Raw genomic sequence first — 17,695 nt, 5'->3', positions numbered from 1 at the left:
AACAGATACAGCCTGAGCAACACAACTGCCTCTCCACGCCAAACAGACAAAGCCCAAGCAACACAACCTCCTCTCCACGCCAGATAGGTAGAGCCAGAGCAACACAACCTCTTCTCCATGCCAGATAGGTAGAGCAAGAGCAACACAAACTCCTCTCCATGCCGAATAGATAGAGCCAGAGCAACACAACCTCCTCTTCACGCCGAATAGATAGAGCCAGAGCAACACGACCTCCTCTTCATGCCGACTAGATAGAGCCAGAGCAACACGACCTCCTCTTCACGCCGAATAGATAGAGCAAGAGCAACACAAACTCCTCTCCATGCCGAATACATAGAGCCAGAGCAACACGACCTCCTCTTCATGCCGAATAGATAGAGCCAGAGCCAGAGCAACATGACCTCCTCTCAACCATGGAACCTAGCGCAGTCAGGAAGACTCAAACTAACTGCGAAGCTGCATTCTTAATCATTCAACCTGTGTTTTTCATCAGATAATAATAAAATGACAAACTGATTGGTTTTGGCTAGAACAGATTGACTGAAATGTTCAATATAATCTGATGACTAAATATGACATTTGACACAGGATTAAGACAAAAAATAGCTAAAACAATTTGACTGAAAGTTGAGTAAAAAGTAATGACTTTTCGCAGACTAAAACTGGACAAAAATGTTTTGTGTTGTTGTCGGCTAAAAATGACTAAAACTAATAAGCATTTTCATTTTAAGACTAAGACGTAATCTAAAATAGCTGCCAAAATTAACACTGGGGTGTTAGATCCTCAGATGGTGGGGGGGGGCGATATATTCTAATGAGCCTGCATGCGACATAGGAAGGGGAGCCAAAGGGGCTTGTTGGGGGTTGTTGAATCACGTTTTCTGATCCAGTCAGCCCACAAAAAAACTGACTGGACTGACTCATGATATGTCCCCTACAACATGTCTCTTCTTCTTCTTCTTCTTCTGCAGCCTTTCTGCTCACTCCATCTCCAACTGCAGACATCAGAGAACCCTTACTTGTCAGGAACAATCTCCACCAAGAGCTCTGCACCAGGGATCATCGTTGCCACGGGTGAGACAAAAGACTCAATGCAAATGTGTCGTAAAACCACTTCACACAACTTACTTTGTACTATAGCAACTTGTTTGTGATGCATTATTTTGTGATAAAGCTTTTGAAAACGTACTAAGCATAAATATGCATTTCATATAATGAAAGCAAGGTATTTTGGGATGAGGAAGTGCACCGTGATCCACCCACTCAGCTACTAGACTACTTAATGCAGCACCGATGTGACCCTTCCGTGCCCTCTCGCTGGAGCTTCTGTCTCAGTGATTCTTTAAGCTACACTGGGCACAGTGCACTGCAGGATTCTTCCACAGAGACACATATGGTGCGGATCACATGACCACCTGTCTCGATGTCACGTCACCCAGCCAATTGTGTGAAAAAAAGGCAACAGTTTGTGTTATGTATAAGTGAGTAAGTGTATGAGCATTTGAATGAGTTGAAGCAAAGAAAGAGAGATGACAAAATAGATGTGTTGGCACCGGGTGGTGGCGTCAGCAGACAAAAACAAAACAAAAAAGTCTTCCTTTTGTTGTTGTGTGCGTGTACTTTCATACGTGAGTGTGTGTTTGTCTTCGGATCTGTCTGTTTTGTCTCGGGTGTGTGAGAATGCTGAATAAACATACATCCACCGCCGCTATGCTTGCACAGTGTGTCTTTGTGTGTCTGTGTATCGCTGGCCGAGCCTTTGCTTTGGCACCGTGATTCACTTTGCCCGCTGCGCCTTTTAAGACGTCAGCTGGTGCAGAGATCATCTCACCAACATGACAAACACCATCCAGATCAAACACATGCCTGTTTACTGAGCCGTGGCCAAGATAGCGGTGCAGATCAACGGAAAAGAAGTCGGTTCGCTCGCTGCACAACTCGCAGGGAAAAAAGCTTCGGAGGCATTTTGTTATAACGCCGCAAACTTGCCAGAGCGAAGGATGCACTCGCTCACTCCTCCACAGCTCACACATTACATTGCCTGAATGATGCAGGCATCCATAGGAATTAACCTAGGGTCTCTCCCTGTATTATTCACATGAATGGAAGAAAGCAATAGCTGATCTGGGAATCAAGCCAGAGGAATGGATTTAATTACAGACGTGGTGTGATTGGCAGCGTGTATTTAAAAACACATGGCCCCTTTATCTGTGTGATCTGCAGTTTCGTTGTATCACATAATATTCTCTTGGCATTTCCACTGCAGGGAACATTGGAGCAGAGCTGTCTTACAACAACGTCGGCATGTTCATATCATCTGACGCGGGCAATAGCTGGAGACAGGTGAGCTTCACACCGAGATCAATCAGAATCATGTTCCACTTTATTGACTACTTTTTTTTACATGTAATGGATTTGCTTTGGTGTATTGGTGCATAAATAAATACAATAATAAAAACAAAAAGCAAGTGCTAAAAATCAAGAAACATAAATATAGAATAGAAGATAAAAAAAATATGAAAAAGAAATACTATAACAGCCCGGACACACCAGGAACGTCAGGAGCGCTCGGTGGCTGCGTAATTCACGCGTCAGGAGTTCACACCAGCTGCATTTCAGCTGCGTGTCAGCTGCTGTCAGCCCTTTCTTTTTACATAGAGTTTGCCTTTTAATGGCCATTTCATTCATTATAGATATAATTTTTTATTTATTTTAGACAGAGAAAGGTTAAGAAACGTGTGGTAATTTGGTAAATAATAATAATAATCCACAATTAAAACTGCTTACTATATTCATTCATGAAGCTCTCCAAGTCACTGCATGTTCTACAACACTGTCCGACACATATTTGAGAATAAAAGCCTTGTGTTAAAAAATTAAGGAATTCTGTCCACAGGAAAAACGCTTGAGGGCTTTTATTTTGAAATGAAAGCAGGAAGTATTGATTTAAAAATAAGTCTTTACTTTTTTCTCATCTCCGTAACATAGTCTACAGAAAGACATCAAAACTACAGTAATGTAGCTGATATGATGTTAATATAGTCAATAGATCACTTTCACTGTCTGTTGCTGCTGTGAGACGTGAGTGGCACGCGTCAAAAATAGGCGAGACCTCTATTCTCTAGAAGAGATGCAGCTGAGATGCGCGTCTCACACGGGCAGTGTGGCTGCTCTAACCTGTTAACACGGATGCCTAAATAAAAAACAACAGGTAACGCAGCCGCCACGCGCTCCTGACGTTCCTGGTGTGTCCGGGCTGTTAAATGAAAGAACATTTTAGAAGTGGTAGTTTTGTGCAGAAATGTGAAAATTGTCCAAGGAATGTACAAAGTTTGACAGTACAAAGTGTAAAAATAAAATGCAATGTACAGCGATATAGTCCCAAAGATGTGTGTTAACGTTACGCATAGGCACATGTGAAGACGTTAATATAACATGTAGTGTCCAAGCAAACTGACAGGCTTGTACAACAGTTTGACATCTTGACATAACAGTTACTGGCTTTCCAAATGTATATTTTATTAAGGTGTCTTGTTATACAACCCAGTTGACACTTTTGCTAAGCCCCAACCCCTCAGTGACTGCTGCTACACCTGTCAAACATACCACTTCAGCAAGGTGCAGCATACAATAGGCCTTTTCTTCTTGTTGACATGTCACAGCGGGAAAAGTACAGGTGTAAATAGAATGAATGATGGCTGAATTCCATTAAAGCTGCTTTAGCTCGGTCCTGGTATTGTGCATGCTGGGATGGTGGTATTAGTATTAGCTGTGCTTTTCCTACCGTGACAAGTCAAAATGTCTGCGTTGAAAGAAAAAAAAACACCGTTTTTGAAACAACAAACAGTCTTTGATTTCTAGAAAAAAAGGCAGCTGGCTTCTTTTGCTAACTGAAATGTTAGTGAATTTAATTAGCTATCGCTAGCTAATTAACATAAACTCTTTGAGTTGCTTTATACATGATGTGATGCTAAAGGCCTGATGCTAATGCTACGGTTCCCAGGTCTGTATCCTCATTGGTTAATTTTCCATGTAGAACTCAATAAAGGAGGAGCATTCTTTTTGTATTGCAATGTAGAGCTAGTTAGCTCTACTATTATTTTGATTAGGAAAAATATGCTAACTATAGACAAACATATTGCCACTGGACAAGTTACACAGTGGTTTGATTCATGCTTTATTGTTTGGATTTGCAAACAATATGTTCCACGCTCCAAATATGTGGCTTAATAACATCTTCTCCCATTTCCCAACACCCAATAAAGAGCAGGACAGACGTTTTTAGCCTAAACTCCGAGTTACATCCAGGACCAGTTCCCATGCAGTGTGAGAATATTACACGGTGGTTGTGATAGTCTTGAATTTTTATTTTCCTAACCGTAACATGCGAACTCCAAAGAATAATAGGCTACATACCTCATATAATAATGTAGCCAGCTAAGGATATGCTAACTCCTGGCCTTGGAAGTATTGCCAGGTTACTATTGTGGAAAGTATAAGCTAGTTTGCGGGTATGCTGTTATTCGTAGGTTACTTTAGAGCCATTAGCCATGTTTCTATTAACATATTTGTGTGCGCATTTTGAAGTATTGCATTAGACAATCCATAAGGAAATGGCAAAATTTGATGAAACTTCCTAAATTGCGCAAAAAAAAGGCTCCCTTGAGGTTTTTTTTTTGCTTTCATTGAAAAGTAGTTAATGCGTTAAATGGATAATGGAAATGTCTTTTCCAACGTAGCAAACATTTAAATCCACGACTGATCAGTTGTTTCCACTGTCGCCGTCTTCCCTGATATATATTTATATAATACTTGCTGACATGAAAGAATAATTTGCCCAATTGAAACAAATTTTTCTCTTGTAGATCGGCCGAGGCGACTTATTTGTTTGACTACTTCTTCTTCTACTGTGTTTACTGGTTGATTACAGCCAAGCCAACTTCTGACAAAAACTACACCTATAGCCTAGTTTATTCGCTTCAAACCAGTTGATGGAAACGCGCCTAATTTGCATTTCTTTATTTGCAACATTTCAAAAAGTTCGCTGAGAATTCGCTTGACAATTGAAAGTAAACATTACTATTGTTGCCTATGATTTTCATAAGGAAGCAACTGAAGCCTTTTCGAAAAGTTACTAGATGCTGCTAGATGACGTCACATACTAATTTGCATATCTGGTGCATCATTACATAACTATTTACATTTAAAAGATAAATGAAATTCAAGGTAAATGTAAAGAGCCCTAACTAGCTATGTATATCATTAGCTATTATAATTTTGATCAACTCATCAATAACTATTTATGAAGACTGTTTGTGTAAGGTAAAAAAAAATAAGTAAAGACACCACCCTCCACTTCGTATACGCACGCCTCTGGAGAGAAATCTTTATGGTTGCAAAAATATTATTGACTGTTGACTGTTTTCTGCATATGCCTGTTCAGATTTTTGAAGAGGAGCACAATGTGTGGTTTCTGGACAGAGGAGGGGCCCTCGTCGCTGTCAAACAGCCGTCTGTGCCAACCAGGCACTTGTGGTACGTCCATTTAGGGGAACTTTTTTGGACACTCTTCCTTTCTGAAATTTCTTTTCCAATTTCCAATTCCTAACTTTAGGTTAATTCAACCCTTATGGTCCCAAAAAAATGAGCATGTATATATTATATGTGACACTCGATCCATTTAGCGATGCACTTTGACTGTGGCTCATGCAAAAAAAAATGTCTTAGGCAGCCTAATTTGAGATTTTTTTTTTTCCAAGCCACTTATCATTAACAGCCAGCCGTCTGAGCCCCCCCCCCCTTTTAGTGTTTTCATTAACACATTGCCTTCCTCTTGCCAAATCGGGTGCCTACGCTTTGCCTCAGTGCAGGCTAATCCAAGTGAGACCAGATCTGTTCTCCAGTCGCTTTTGCAACAATTCTGAAATTAGTTTTAGAAGCAGTGAAGTGTAGCCTGCTGTTTTTTTTTCTTCTCTCAACCAATTTAAGTGTGGTGGTAGAGGAAGTGAAAAAAAAAAAAAAGACAGATAGAAAGAAGCCTGTGTAGCTCCACAGCCACTGTACAGCAGCTATGAAACAGTATTGCTTTCTCAGCCAGTGTTAAGTTAAACACTTCCCCTGCCTGAATCTCATAATGGGTGCATGTCAACGCTTTTTTCTGTTGTCAGTGCTTTTAGCGAAATCAAGGCAGTGTGTGTGTGGGGGGGGGGGGGGCGTTTAGAGGCCACATGGGGGGATTTTCTTTCTTCCGAGCACAGGCCTCAGCAGTGTTTCAACCCATGTCACACTCAGGTACTCCTAGTTGTTCTCACTTCAGCACCGATGTTGATAAGCTGTCAGAATCAATAGAGCCCAGGCCCCGATGATGAAAGCTGTCCAATTTTTTTTTTTTTTTTCTGTCTCCTTTCCCTCTGCAGTTTTGTAGTTGAACATGAAACAGTTCTATTCTGGTCTTGTTTTTTCCACCTTTGTGTAGACTTTTACCCTGGACCCGTGACGTTGCTCTTTTCCTTTTTTGGCATGTGCTCTGAAAGCAGTTTTCCTTTGCATCTTTGCTTTAATAGCCAGACCGTCTGTCTCTTAGATATCCGTTTAATGCTCAGGCTTTTTGATATTTACCCAACGCTATAGTAGCTAATTGCACAGAGACTCCTCTGTTGAGACAAGCCAGTCATTCTGATCCCCACATAACCACCCCCCCCGCCCTCCTGAATGACCAGGCACTAATAGAGCGTCTGTCTCCGTGCCATCGTTGTTGCTGGGTTTGTGATGAGAATGCATTCTGACACACATTATACAGGGTCAGCTTTGACGAGGGGAGGCAGTGGACCCAACACAGCTTCTCCCTGGTGCCTCTGTTCGTGGATGGAGTCTTGGTGGAGGCTGGGGCTGAGAACCAAATCATGACGTAAGTCCAGAAAATCCACAAAAAGGGACGAACGACGTGCTAAAAAGGTGTTGATTTCTCTGTCCTTTTAGGGAGTATTGTGGGCTGAGTGAAAGGTGAACGGTATTTTCTCTATTCTGTTCAGCCCTCTGGGTTCTCAGCAAAAAGGCTAGACGGATGGAGGACCTTTAAGGAAGGCGCCCATTCAAGGCTCTGTGGTATTTAGTCTTTATTAAGCCACAATTCTGAGGGGCAGGTAATGGGTCATATACAGGCTGTTATTCAGACCTTTGTGGATATTAGGTCACCTCACAAACGGGTTTGTTCATAAGGAAATCGCTAATGGGAGGGCTGTTGTGAAACCCTGAAAATGTGGCTTCAAATTTTAAGTATTTCTCTATAAAATTAAATAGTCATGACTAGATGAGCAGTAGTTATAATAGATATAATAGTTACAGTCACAATTTAAAAAAGAAAATACTTGTATTTATTGAGAGTTTAAAACTCGATCAGTTTGATTGACAGGTACCAAAACACCCTCCGACTGTCATCACATTTAGATTCAAACATTGCTGCCTAATTATTATAATCATTGAACTAACATTGACATTGCCCCTTTTCAAAGTCCCGCCCACATCAAACAAGTGAGAAGAGCACAAAAACAAAACAAAATAGAAAACTCTAATAATGAGCACAACATTTCTGAATTTGGCAGAAAACATGTTTGTTCATGTAGGCTCCATCAAAAAGCTGATTGTCATTGACAAGTTTTGAGGGCCTTTAAAGGTGCAGTGTGTAGGATTTGGTGGCATCTAGGGGTGAGGTTGCAGATCGCAACCAACTGAAGTTTCTCCTGTGTGCCAAACGTGTGGGAGAACTACGTGGTCGACGTGAAAACTTGAAATGCAAATGGCCCTGTTTGGTTCCGTCCTGGGCTACTGTAGAAAATGGCATTCCTTTAAATGGTTAATCCAGTTCATTGCAATTTGAGGGGATGACATCCCTAAAAAGAGTCGAAGGAGGTGATCGTCGATGACCAGATAGATTTTAAACAAACCACAATGATAACCAAACTTATTTGAAAGAGAAAAGGAAGCACAGCACAATTATTATCCACCAGAGGTCGGCACCTTACTCCGTCTTCTTGTATTCGTATTGGTGATCAACCATGTGAATAGTTGATAAACCTATTAGTAGGTGTAGCAGGTGACAGGTGGGTTAAAAACAACACAGGACTTTCACCCAGGAGAGCGGTGTTCATGTCCGGTGTGAAACCAGATGTCAAAGTTGATTCATTTGTCACGTAACTTCTGTATTTTAGTCGCAGCACTTTCCGGTGTTATTTAAACCTAAACCGCCATCTTTTCCTAAACCTAACTAAGCGGACATTGACAAGTGCTTCACGTGTTGCTGGACATTCGTAAGAAAAAGCATGAAAAAAAAGGGAAATTCTATGAATATGTCTTATGTACACAAATTAAACAGATCAAATTCCATGACTATTTCATGAACTGCCATGAGACAATGTTGAAATATGCCATTACAGAAGATAAAGACGCTCTAACTTTTGACAAAAGTGAACGTATGCACCATCTGACTGTGCTGTAGTGATTGTATCTTTTACCAGATCTCAGCAATTACTTTGTGGAGTAGAATGTCATTATTACCAATAGAAATAATAGCTAAAACTTCAAAATATTTACCAAAGAGTTAATAAACCGCAGTTATCCTTTGATGTACAGAGGAGCTGTGTCACTTTATTGTAGCACTTTGATACATTGACATGAATTCTTTGCTTATGATTCAAAGTCATTTCATCATTTTGCCTCTGCAGCTTTTTCGGACACTTCAGCCACCGTTCTGAATGGCAGCTCATCAAGATAGACTACAAGTCCATCTTTAGCAGGAAGTGCACAGAGGAAGACTATCAAACCTGGCACCTGCACAACCAGGTAAGAAATACGTAGGCTACCAATGACCGTGTTAAAGTTCATGCCATAAACAGACCAGTGTTCACAGTAGTTGTGGTGCTTGTTGTGTCGACAGGGTGAGCCATGTGTGATGGGACAAAAACAGATTTACATGAAGCGCAGACCTGGAAACTACTGCATGCTGGGAAAGGACTACTCCAAAATCCTCTCAGCCGAGTCCTGTATTTGTCGAGCTCATGATTTCGAATGGTAAGATGATGTGTGCCTTTGTACAAAAGCTCCATTTTCCGTAATCGCCGAGGGGGGATTATGTTTCTCCCCACTGTCTGTTAAAGGAGAGCTTCATTAACAACTATGTTTGTTCTCCAACACTGCCACACATGTAGAAGCACTCCTTCCAAAAGGAAGTGCTTTTTCATCTTTGTAGGATTTTTAAATATGTTGGTACTTTAATTATGTTTTATCGGGCAGCTGCCAAACGTGAATGTTTGTAACAGTACGAATCAACGGCTTATTTAGTCAATCAAAAGCTCCTCTATTTAAAGTTGAGGTAAAAAAACAGCTATGACTTCTTTAAAAAAAAGCTATTATTCAACAGCCGTTTGTTATTTTCAAGTGTACTCACGCCAACCCGTTCCCACCCGTTATTCGTCAATACACATACCTGGTCAGTGCATTTCGGCGTCTGATACCGAAGTGCCCTTTAGCGTCTGTATGAGCTAACTTCAATGTAAACCCATCCCCTTCAGTAGGTTATTTAACGGTCATAGCAACTGATGTAGTGATGGGAATTCCGTCTCTTTTTAGTGAGTCAGATCATTTGGCTCAGCTCACCAAGAAGAGCCGGCTCTTTCTGCTCCCAAACGACTCTTCGTTTTACCACTTCTGCCTTTTATAATTCAGCCAAATTTAGCGCTGTTTTGACCTATGATTAGTATGTGTGCACATATGTCACTTAAATTAAGTTAATTAATCCAAATGCTGCGCCGTGTCCGACTGTAACTCATCTTGTCTGCTAGTCGCACACCGCACCGCACTCCTCTTTCTTTCTCTCCTCCTCTACCTCCTGCTCTGTACGTGTAGACCATCAGCGCACTGCGCACCCCCGCCCCTCCCTGCTTGATGGTATGATCCTTGTCTGTCATCACTGGCATGGCACACAGGTCATTAACACAACATTCAGTCACAGTCAGTGCATGCATGGAGTGCCCGTTGCACGGAAAAGATCATCCTATCATTCTGCCTTGTATTGTTTAACAACAACAACAACTAAAAAAAGTCTCTCGAACGGGAGCCGGCTCCCATCGTTCACTTAAAAGAGCCGATTCGTTCACGACTGACACATCTGATGTAGTATGAATAGCAAGAAAGGCTGCAGCCCCTTTCGCACTACCTGTTCAAGGCGAGAATGTCCATTATTCTGCTTCGCTGTTCTGTATGAAAGGTACGGATGTGGAATGGAAGGACATGGAGTTGTTCCACTTCTGAGCCAGCAGCTGAGGTAATCACAGAGTTGAGCCAATGTCTGTGTGAAAGGAACAGCCGCACATACACACTTAGACGCCTATAACCAAGTTGATCTATTCCTATAGTAGTTTTGTTGTCTAAGCCTAACCAAGGCGATCTTTTCCTAAGCCTAACTAAGTAGTTTTATTTTGAAAAGACTAGCAGAATTTGACACATGCGTCAAAAACATAGGAAAACACACGAAAGATAGATATTTGAAAGTCGTGCTGAGCGACACGAAAAAAAGGGAAATTCGTGTCTATGTACACGAATCAAATAGATTAAATTTCGTGACTATTTCACAAACAGCAATGAGACTGCGTTGTTCTTTTTCAACTTTGACTTATTTTACCTCAGTTTTGTTAAGCAACTTACGTACTTAACTAACACCAGTTATGTAATGAACTGACTTATTTTACGTAACAAACTTACACATCTTTTAAAACGTACTTATTGTTTTTTTTTTTTAAACAAATACAGGACTTTAACCCAGGAGACCGCTGTTCGTGTCCAGCGTGAAACCAAGTCAATATTGATTTATTTTATCTTAGTGTGGTTATGTAAGTTACGTACTTAACTGACGACAGTTATGTAACCCAAACAATTATGTTTTCCTAATCCTAACCAAGTTCTTTTGTCGCCTAAACAGTAACCTAAAACTCAGTAAACCTATATATTAGAAGTTTATTTTGAAAAGAGACTGTATGCATGTAATGAGCGAAAACTGTATGTTTCCTGTGAACACGGACGTTTATTTTGAAAATACACTATGCATGTAACGAGCAGAAACTGTCACGCCACCCTTGACAATCCGTCTTTGACACGCCGCCCTTGACACGCCGTCCTTGACACATCGTCCTTGACACGTCCCAAACTGACGCTAGAGCGGTACTTAGAGTGTAATAGTTTTTGCCATTGACCAAGCTGCCATATTTTGATGAGATGGTGAGAATGTGTTGTCCACCCAGATACCATTAAATACAATCTTCAGTAAACTGAAATGTGTTGCTCTGTAGGTTGAACTAATTTACCTACAGTACAGCTACAAACACCTCACTCACATTACTTCAAATGAATTGAATTTGGTGCAAAACAGGCAAACATAATGATTAGCGATTAGAAAAGAACACTGCTGTTTTGAGCTCTAATTTAAGACCACTGTGTTATTATATGCTGTTCTTAATGGTTATCTAATAAACACATTTGTTATTAAACCCGCTGAGTGGATGTAAATTGACTTGAGTGATGCATGCTCTCGTAGAAATAATGCAGAGGTGTTTATTCAGCAGAGCAATTAACTGGTTTGTATTACAGCAACACAGACAACATTACAAGTTACAGGTCACCTCTGGTAAAAATAATAATAATACATTGATATATCAATTAATAAAAAAAGCTCTTACGGAAGAGAAAATGTGTAAAGGAGGTGTTATTTCTTAGTAGTAAGCAAGGTTTGTCTTCTTCTGTGATCAGAGAATTAACAGTGCATCAATTGAAGCGTGCAGCCCGGACAAGAGAGCGGTTCTATACTAACACCAGCTTCAGCTGGAGGCCAATTTTCAGCCATTTAAGTGGAATCCATTGCATATGCTATTCATGTGTCTCATTAATTTACTCCATTTGCTGTGTGTTTTCCAATAATCTGATAAGTTTGGGATCGTTTTGCACAATTTGCTCATAATGTCTGTCTTTCTGTGAGCTCGCTATGCTTGTAATTCTGTTGAGACGATGTGGGTGGGCGTAAATAGTTTCAATTTGTATGCAAATCCTAAACGGTTGTATTTTTTATCTTGTAATGACAGGGAACAGAAAAAAAGCCATTTGAACATACAGCAGTTAGTGTTTGTAGAGTGCCAAATGCTTCCCATTGAACTGATGTAAAGTTAGTTTTATTTTATTTTTTTTCTGTGTCTAAGTCTGATTTGTGCCTGTCTATCTTGCTCTGTCTCTCTCTGCAGGGATTCTAAAATGAGGATTTCAAAAGGCATCAGTACAGAAAAAAGCTCAAATCCTTAAATGTAATTTGAGGTGTGAAGAATCTGTCTGCCTCATGAGCTGAAGTACATACTTATTAACCTTGTATGAAATAATGGTGCTATGTAGGGTGGACACCTGCCTGCAAACAGTCCAATTCTATCATTTTATTGTTTATTCAGTACAAAAGGCTGATTCACAAAAGATTAAAGCTAAATGTCAAACCTCCATGCTTTTTCAATACCGACCATAATGTAGCAAAGAGTATTGGAAACTGTCACGTACTGAAAGTTGACATTGGATGCTGAATCAGGTATATTGTGCTTTTGTCTTGCTCCATGTGTTTTGGCAAAAATAGTGAGCATACGAGGAGTCCTTACAGAAAACAATGTTTTCTAATGTATGGAGATGACCTCTTTTGCATCACGTCTTTCTTTGGTGCAGATAAAGCCAACAAAACTACAGGCCATTATGAAAGGGAAACTCTATGTAGAAAGAAAGGGCTGACAGCAGCAGCAGAAACGCAGCTAAAACGCAGCTGGTGTGAACACCCGACGCGTGAATCACGCAAAAGCCACGCGACGCAGCCACGCGACGCAGCCACGCGACGCAGCCACGTGACATTTATTAATGTCTGCAAAAGTTTTGTCAACTATATTACTAACAGAACATCCCCCTTGCAACTGAAAACAATGGTTTGTCCCAAAAACCATGTGACCAGCAACACAGGATCTAATTTCTCTCAATGGTGGCCATTTTCAATACATTCTGGTGACAATCTTCTCATTTAAATCTTTTTTTTTAATCTGTAATAATGTATCATAAAGGAGAACATAAATTAATTGATTGATTGACTGATTGATTGTCAACTATGTTGGGTAAATTATGATTTTAATTCAAATGTATGTTGAAATTTCAGGTTAACCTGATAAGGAAAATAACATATCAATGTAGTTAGCCATGCTACAGGCCAACCATAGAAATTATGGGCAAAAATAGAGGAATTGTCAACTAAGTGACCCAGAGTAGGGCCAACTCATGAGTAACATATAGTTGACGTGACCCTACTGGAATCACTGGGAAAATATCCTTTTCCTTGAATCATCAAAAAAGTAGTCAATGTTTAAGCTTTGCAATAGTGGATATATTACACTGATTTGAACTTAAACCATTTTTTGAGAGAGCACATTACCTTTTTTTACAGGTTTTTTTTTTTTTTTCATATGAAATGTCCCCCCAATTATAGAATGACCCATATGCACTTGTGCAACCAACCTGCCTTGACAGCTTGGTAATGAATAGTTCAGACTGTCGTAAGCTAGACTATTCAGCCACCGGCTTGGTTTTGTTTATTTGTTCTGGCTTGGTGAATAATTGATAAATCAATGTCATGGCCATTATTAGAATGGACACTTGCTTACCTTGCTTTGTTAGATGTAAATCATGTTCTGATTGGAAACGCTAACAGGCGAGTGAGTTAGTCATCCCTATGTATGGTAGCAACCCTCCCACCCCCGTTCCCAGGGTGTTTTTCCATACACACTGCTTCACACTGCCGTGGCACATTTGTCAACTGTGGCCTCATAATCAATACATAATAATGATGCGTCTCTGTGCCAGACATGGCCCCTGGTCACCAGTTATAAAGAGATTCATAAGACAGGGATGTGGAACACACACTGTATGACAACATGTCCCTTCTCACATTCAGATATTGATCAGGTGCGTGTGGATGTGCTTTGTTGTCCGACAGTGATTATGGATACGAGCGGCGTGGCGATGGGAATTGCCGGCCTTCCTTCTGGTTCAACCCCTCCACTGTCTCCAGAAGCTGCAGCCAGGGACAAAACTACCTCAACAGCACAGGGTGAGAGGACTGTGTGATTTATGTATAATGGTACATATATACATTCATGTTCATTTGTCCTTTACACAAAATGTGTCAGTTTCGGAGGCTGCCTCTTGGATGCTCAAGCAGGGTTTCAGAGCAGATTCAGATTGCTAGATTTAATATGATTAGAATTGCAAAACTGAATGAGATGCTGTACAGAATCTAGTTTTAAAGGTCCCATATTGTAGAAAGTGAGATTGTCATGTCTGTTATAGTATAAAGCAGGTTTAAATGCCATATAAATACTGTGAAAGTATTGAATGTTCAATATATGGAGAAATACGCACAGCCTGTATTCAGGAATTGTGCGTTTGAAACAAGCCGTCAGGATTTCTGTCCATTTGTGATGTCACAAATATAGAATATTTAGACCATTACACGGTTTTAAACGTAAACATTCTTAATGTGTCCCAGTTTATTTCCGGTTGCAGTGTATGTAAATGACATCAGCTGACAGGAAGTAAACATGGACCCAATCTGTTTCCTAGCAACGTAATTCCGTTGCAATTTCGTTGAAATTAGCTAAAACGGACAGAGGATAAATACAGGCATATTCAGGCAGACAGTATGAGGAAAATTTGTAACATTACAGCATGTTAACATGTTCTAGTTGTAACACAAAATACAAGTATGAACCTGACAATGAGCATGATATGGGACCTTTAACATGTTGGCTAACAAAGTAGGCATAAAAAAACTCTGATACATCCATGATAATAATAAATAGCCCATTTGTGTAGGAAAGAGCTTTGAAGTTAGCAGTGTTAGAAATAGCCTGCCTATAACCGCATTTCAAGTCCCACATTGGTTCGAAAAGATATACTGACTGCAAGTCAATGAATCACCTTCAGTGTGTAAAGGCCTTAGTGCTATAGGGGCAACACCCTTGAGTGTATTGAATTAGGCAAGGGTGTTTTATAGCTTATGAAGTCCACTTTTTTATTTGTCGGAATATGATTGTGTTGTGTCTTATTTCAAAATGTACATAGCCTCACTTTAAGTAGAGGATCTGAGTAGTGCTTCTACCAGTGGGACAAGATGCTGGTGTGGTGAAGGGGTCAGGTTTAAGTAACGTTTGTTTAGTTTTTTTTTTACTTATTGGGTTAGGTTTAGGGTTAGCCTAACCCTAACCCTATTTACCTAACCCTAACCCTAACCCTATTTACCAATTATTGTATCTCATCAACTAGGGACCACCGATCAAATACTTTGTAATGAACATTGACCATTTCCTATCACTTCCCAATCGATCAGAGCAGCCCTACTGTCTGTCTGCTTTGCGATCACTCAACTCAACTTATTTCAATATCCAGATTTATTAACACATCCCTATAAATTACTACCACTGCAGTACACCAAGTAGGTTTAGACACTTGTGATTTTTAATATTAAACACATTGTTTTTGTGTCTGTGGTGTAATAATTTACTCTCATTCTACTTTCTCTTTTGTGCCAGTGGGATGTTGTCTGTGTTAGTTTTGAGGCTCCCCAGGGGACAGACACCTTGCATAGCTTAATCACAGTGAGAGTGTTTTTATTCACTTGCGCTGTGATTAAGCTTTACAAGGTGTCTCAGCCTCTGACACAGCTTGTGTTGTCAGTTGTCATCTAGCCTGTTTTTTTTTCTTTTCAAACTGGAAGGCACTGCATGAAAAAAACAACATTGTTTCTAAACCACAAGCTCATGGAGCATCTGGGGGATTCCTTTTGAAAAACTAAAGGAATGTGCACACTTGAGTAGATTAAACTAGAAAAGGACAAAAGAGAAAAAAGTTAAAGAACCATTCTGAATTTCATTTTTTGGGATCTTTTCCAAAGGTACCGTAAAGTGGTGCTGAACAACTGCACTAAAGGAGTTAAAGAAATGTACACGGCCAGAAAGCAGCAGTGCCCCAACAGACCTCCTAAAGGACTCTTGCTGACCACCAAAGACGGCAAACTCACCGCCAACCTGGGCAGCAACGTGACCTTCCTGGTTCATCTGGATGAGGTGAGAACACAACAAACACGGCTCCATCACTAGTCTTAGCTGAATACACTTTCCAATTCCCTCAGGCACTTATTTATTCAGCTGATTTTAATTGACTTATTTAAAAAAAAAAAGCAAAAAAACAGTGAAAAGTTTAAACAGAATCAACATTTGGAGAAACGCAACCCAACGTCAGGCTGCAATGGCCAACCAATCATGTAACTGCTAATCCAGAGCTGTACAACCCAGCCATGACAGAACAAAGACGTTAATCATCGTGCAGTCCCTCGGTTTTAATGGGCCAATAACTGTACTTTTGTACTTTTACGTCGCTGCGGTTTGATTTGTTAGAAGCATACGAAATGGATATAACGACAATAAAAGCGGTAACTTCCTTTTACCCCTGCATAGACTCAAATGAAGCATATCATTTATATCAATTCTGGTATTGAAAAAATCTATTTCAAAATCGTAAAAAAAAAAAGAAAATCGTGATACACAGGTGAATACATTTTTTTTTCACACCCCTACTAGGAAACAGTCTCACATGTTTCTCAGGAGGAATACGGCCCATTGATAATAACTGCAGGCTTTTGGGCATTACAGTAGCAAAATAAGTGTTTTCCTGCCACTGTAACAGCTCAAGGTAAGTGTGTGCCCCCATCCGGGGTCTTGTCCAGACCCAGTTGTCATATTACTTTGTGATGAGATGAGGAATCGAGGCTTGTTTCTTTAATTAACAGGGGGGTTGTCGGAGTGACGGAGGGAGGAGGGTAGCAGAAGTGATAAAAGAAGAGGAGGGTGGGGTAAAAGAATCCTTGTAGCTTCAATCCCATTTGAGAAAATTCTCAAGATGAATTCAAAGTTTAATTTATATTCATGAAGACTGCGATGGCTGTATTTCTTGGGGAGAGCAAATGCCCGTAAATATTTAATGGGTAGGAGACTCTGTGGTGTGTGTTCATAGTTTTTATAAAAAAGGAAGAAATCTAAAAATACATGGACACATGTTTTGGGATTTGATAAGATCAGAACGACCACACGGTACGTTTTCCTGGTTAAAACTGGTTTCGCATTGGTTGAGAAAGCTGTTATTGCAGCTACAGATGGGCTTTGTAAAATCGACTGACTTTTCGCTAAGCGGTTGGCAGAGAAGTGATTGGCTTGTGCCTAAATGACATCCGACCAAATCTCAAACAATTCAGGGAGAAATTGAACTCTCCTTCCATATTGGGCATCAAAGGAAGGAGACACGGGGAATTTGTGACACTTGCATCTTCACTTTATGTTCTCTCTGCCGGTTAAATCGGTTTGGTGTTTACAGTGTGCAGTGTATATGAGTGTGGTGGTGGAAAGAGAATTTATATGTATGGCAAATCTGAAATGCATGAGCTCATCTTTGTTCAAAATGCACATAACTGCATGACAACATAAATACAAATAACTGCACGATAGGGGCGACACTGAGTAGTCAACTATTGGAACATTCAATCTATAAGGAGCCTGATTCGACTGGCAATTTCACAGTCGAATCGTCG

At 40.3% G+C, this 17,695-nt stretch overlaps 1 protein-coding gene across 1 annotated transcript in view; it reads left to right on the top strand.

Annotated features, from left to right (window-relative positions):
* Positions 1 to 17,695, top strand: part of sorcs3 (sortilin related VPS10 domain containing receptor 3) — a 296,330-nt gene that overhangs the window by 231,637 nt on the left and 46,998 nt on the right. Inside the window, exons 11-18 of the mRNA XM_037764124.1 lie at positions 972 to 1,074; positions 2,267 to 2,343; positions 5,444 to 5,535; positions 6,800 to 6,907; positions 8,721 to 8,838; positions 8,933 to 9,066; positions 14,051 to 14,164; positions 16,007 to 16,178. Coding sequence (XP_037620052.1) covers positions 972 to 1,074; positions 2,267 to 2,343; positions 5,444 to 5,535; positions 6,800 to 6,907; positions 8,721 to 8,838; positions 8,933 to 9,066; positions 14,051 to 14,164; positions 16,007 to 16,178 — 918 coding nt within the window. The remainder of the gene's footprint in view (positions 1 to 971; positions 1,075 to 2,266; positions 2,344 to 5,443; positions 5,536 to 6,799; positions 6,908 to 8,720; positions 8,839 to 8,932; positions 9,067 to 14,050; positions 14,165 to 16,006; positions 16,179 to 17,695) is intronic.

The sequence above is a fragment of the Sebastes umbrosus genome, chromosome 3, assembly GCF_015220745.1.
Source record: "Sebastes umbrosus isolate fSebUmb1 chromosome 3, fSebUmb1.pri, whole genome shotgun sequence".
Classification (NCBI taxonomy): domain Eukaryota; kingdom Metazoa; phylum Chordata; class Actinopteri; order Perciformes; family Sebastidae; genus Sebastes; species Sebastes umbrosus.
The sequence above is the reverse complement of the archived record's forward strand: the minus strand, read 5'-3'. Positions and strand labels throughout refer to the sequence as shown.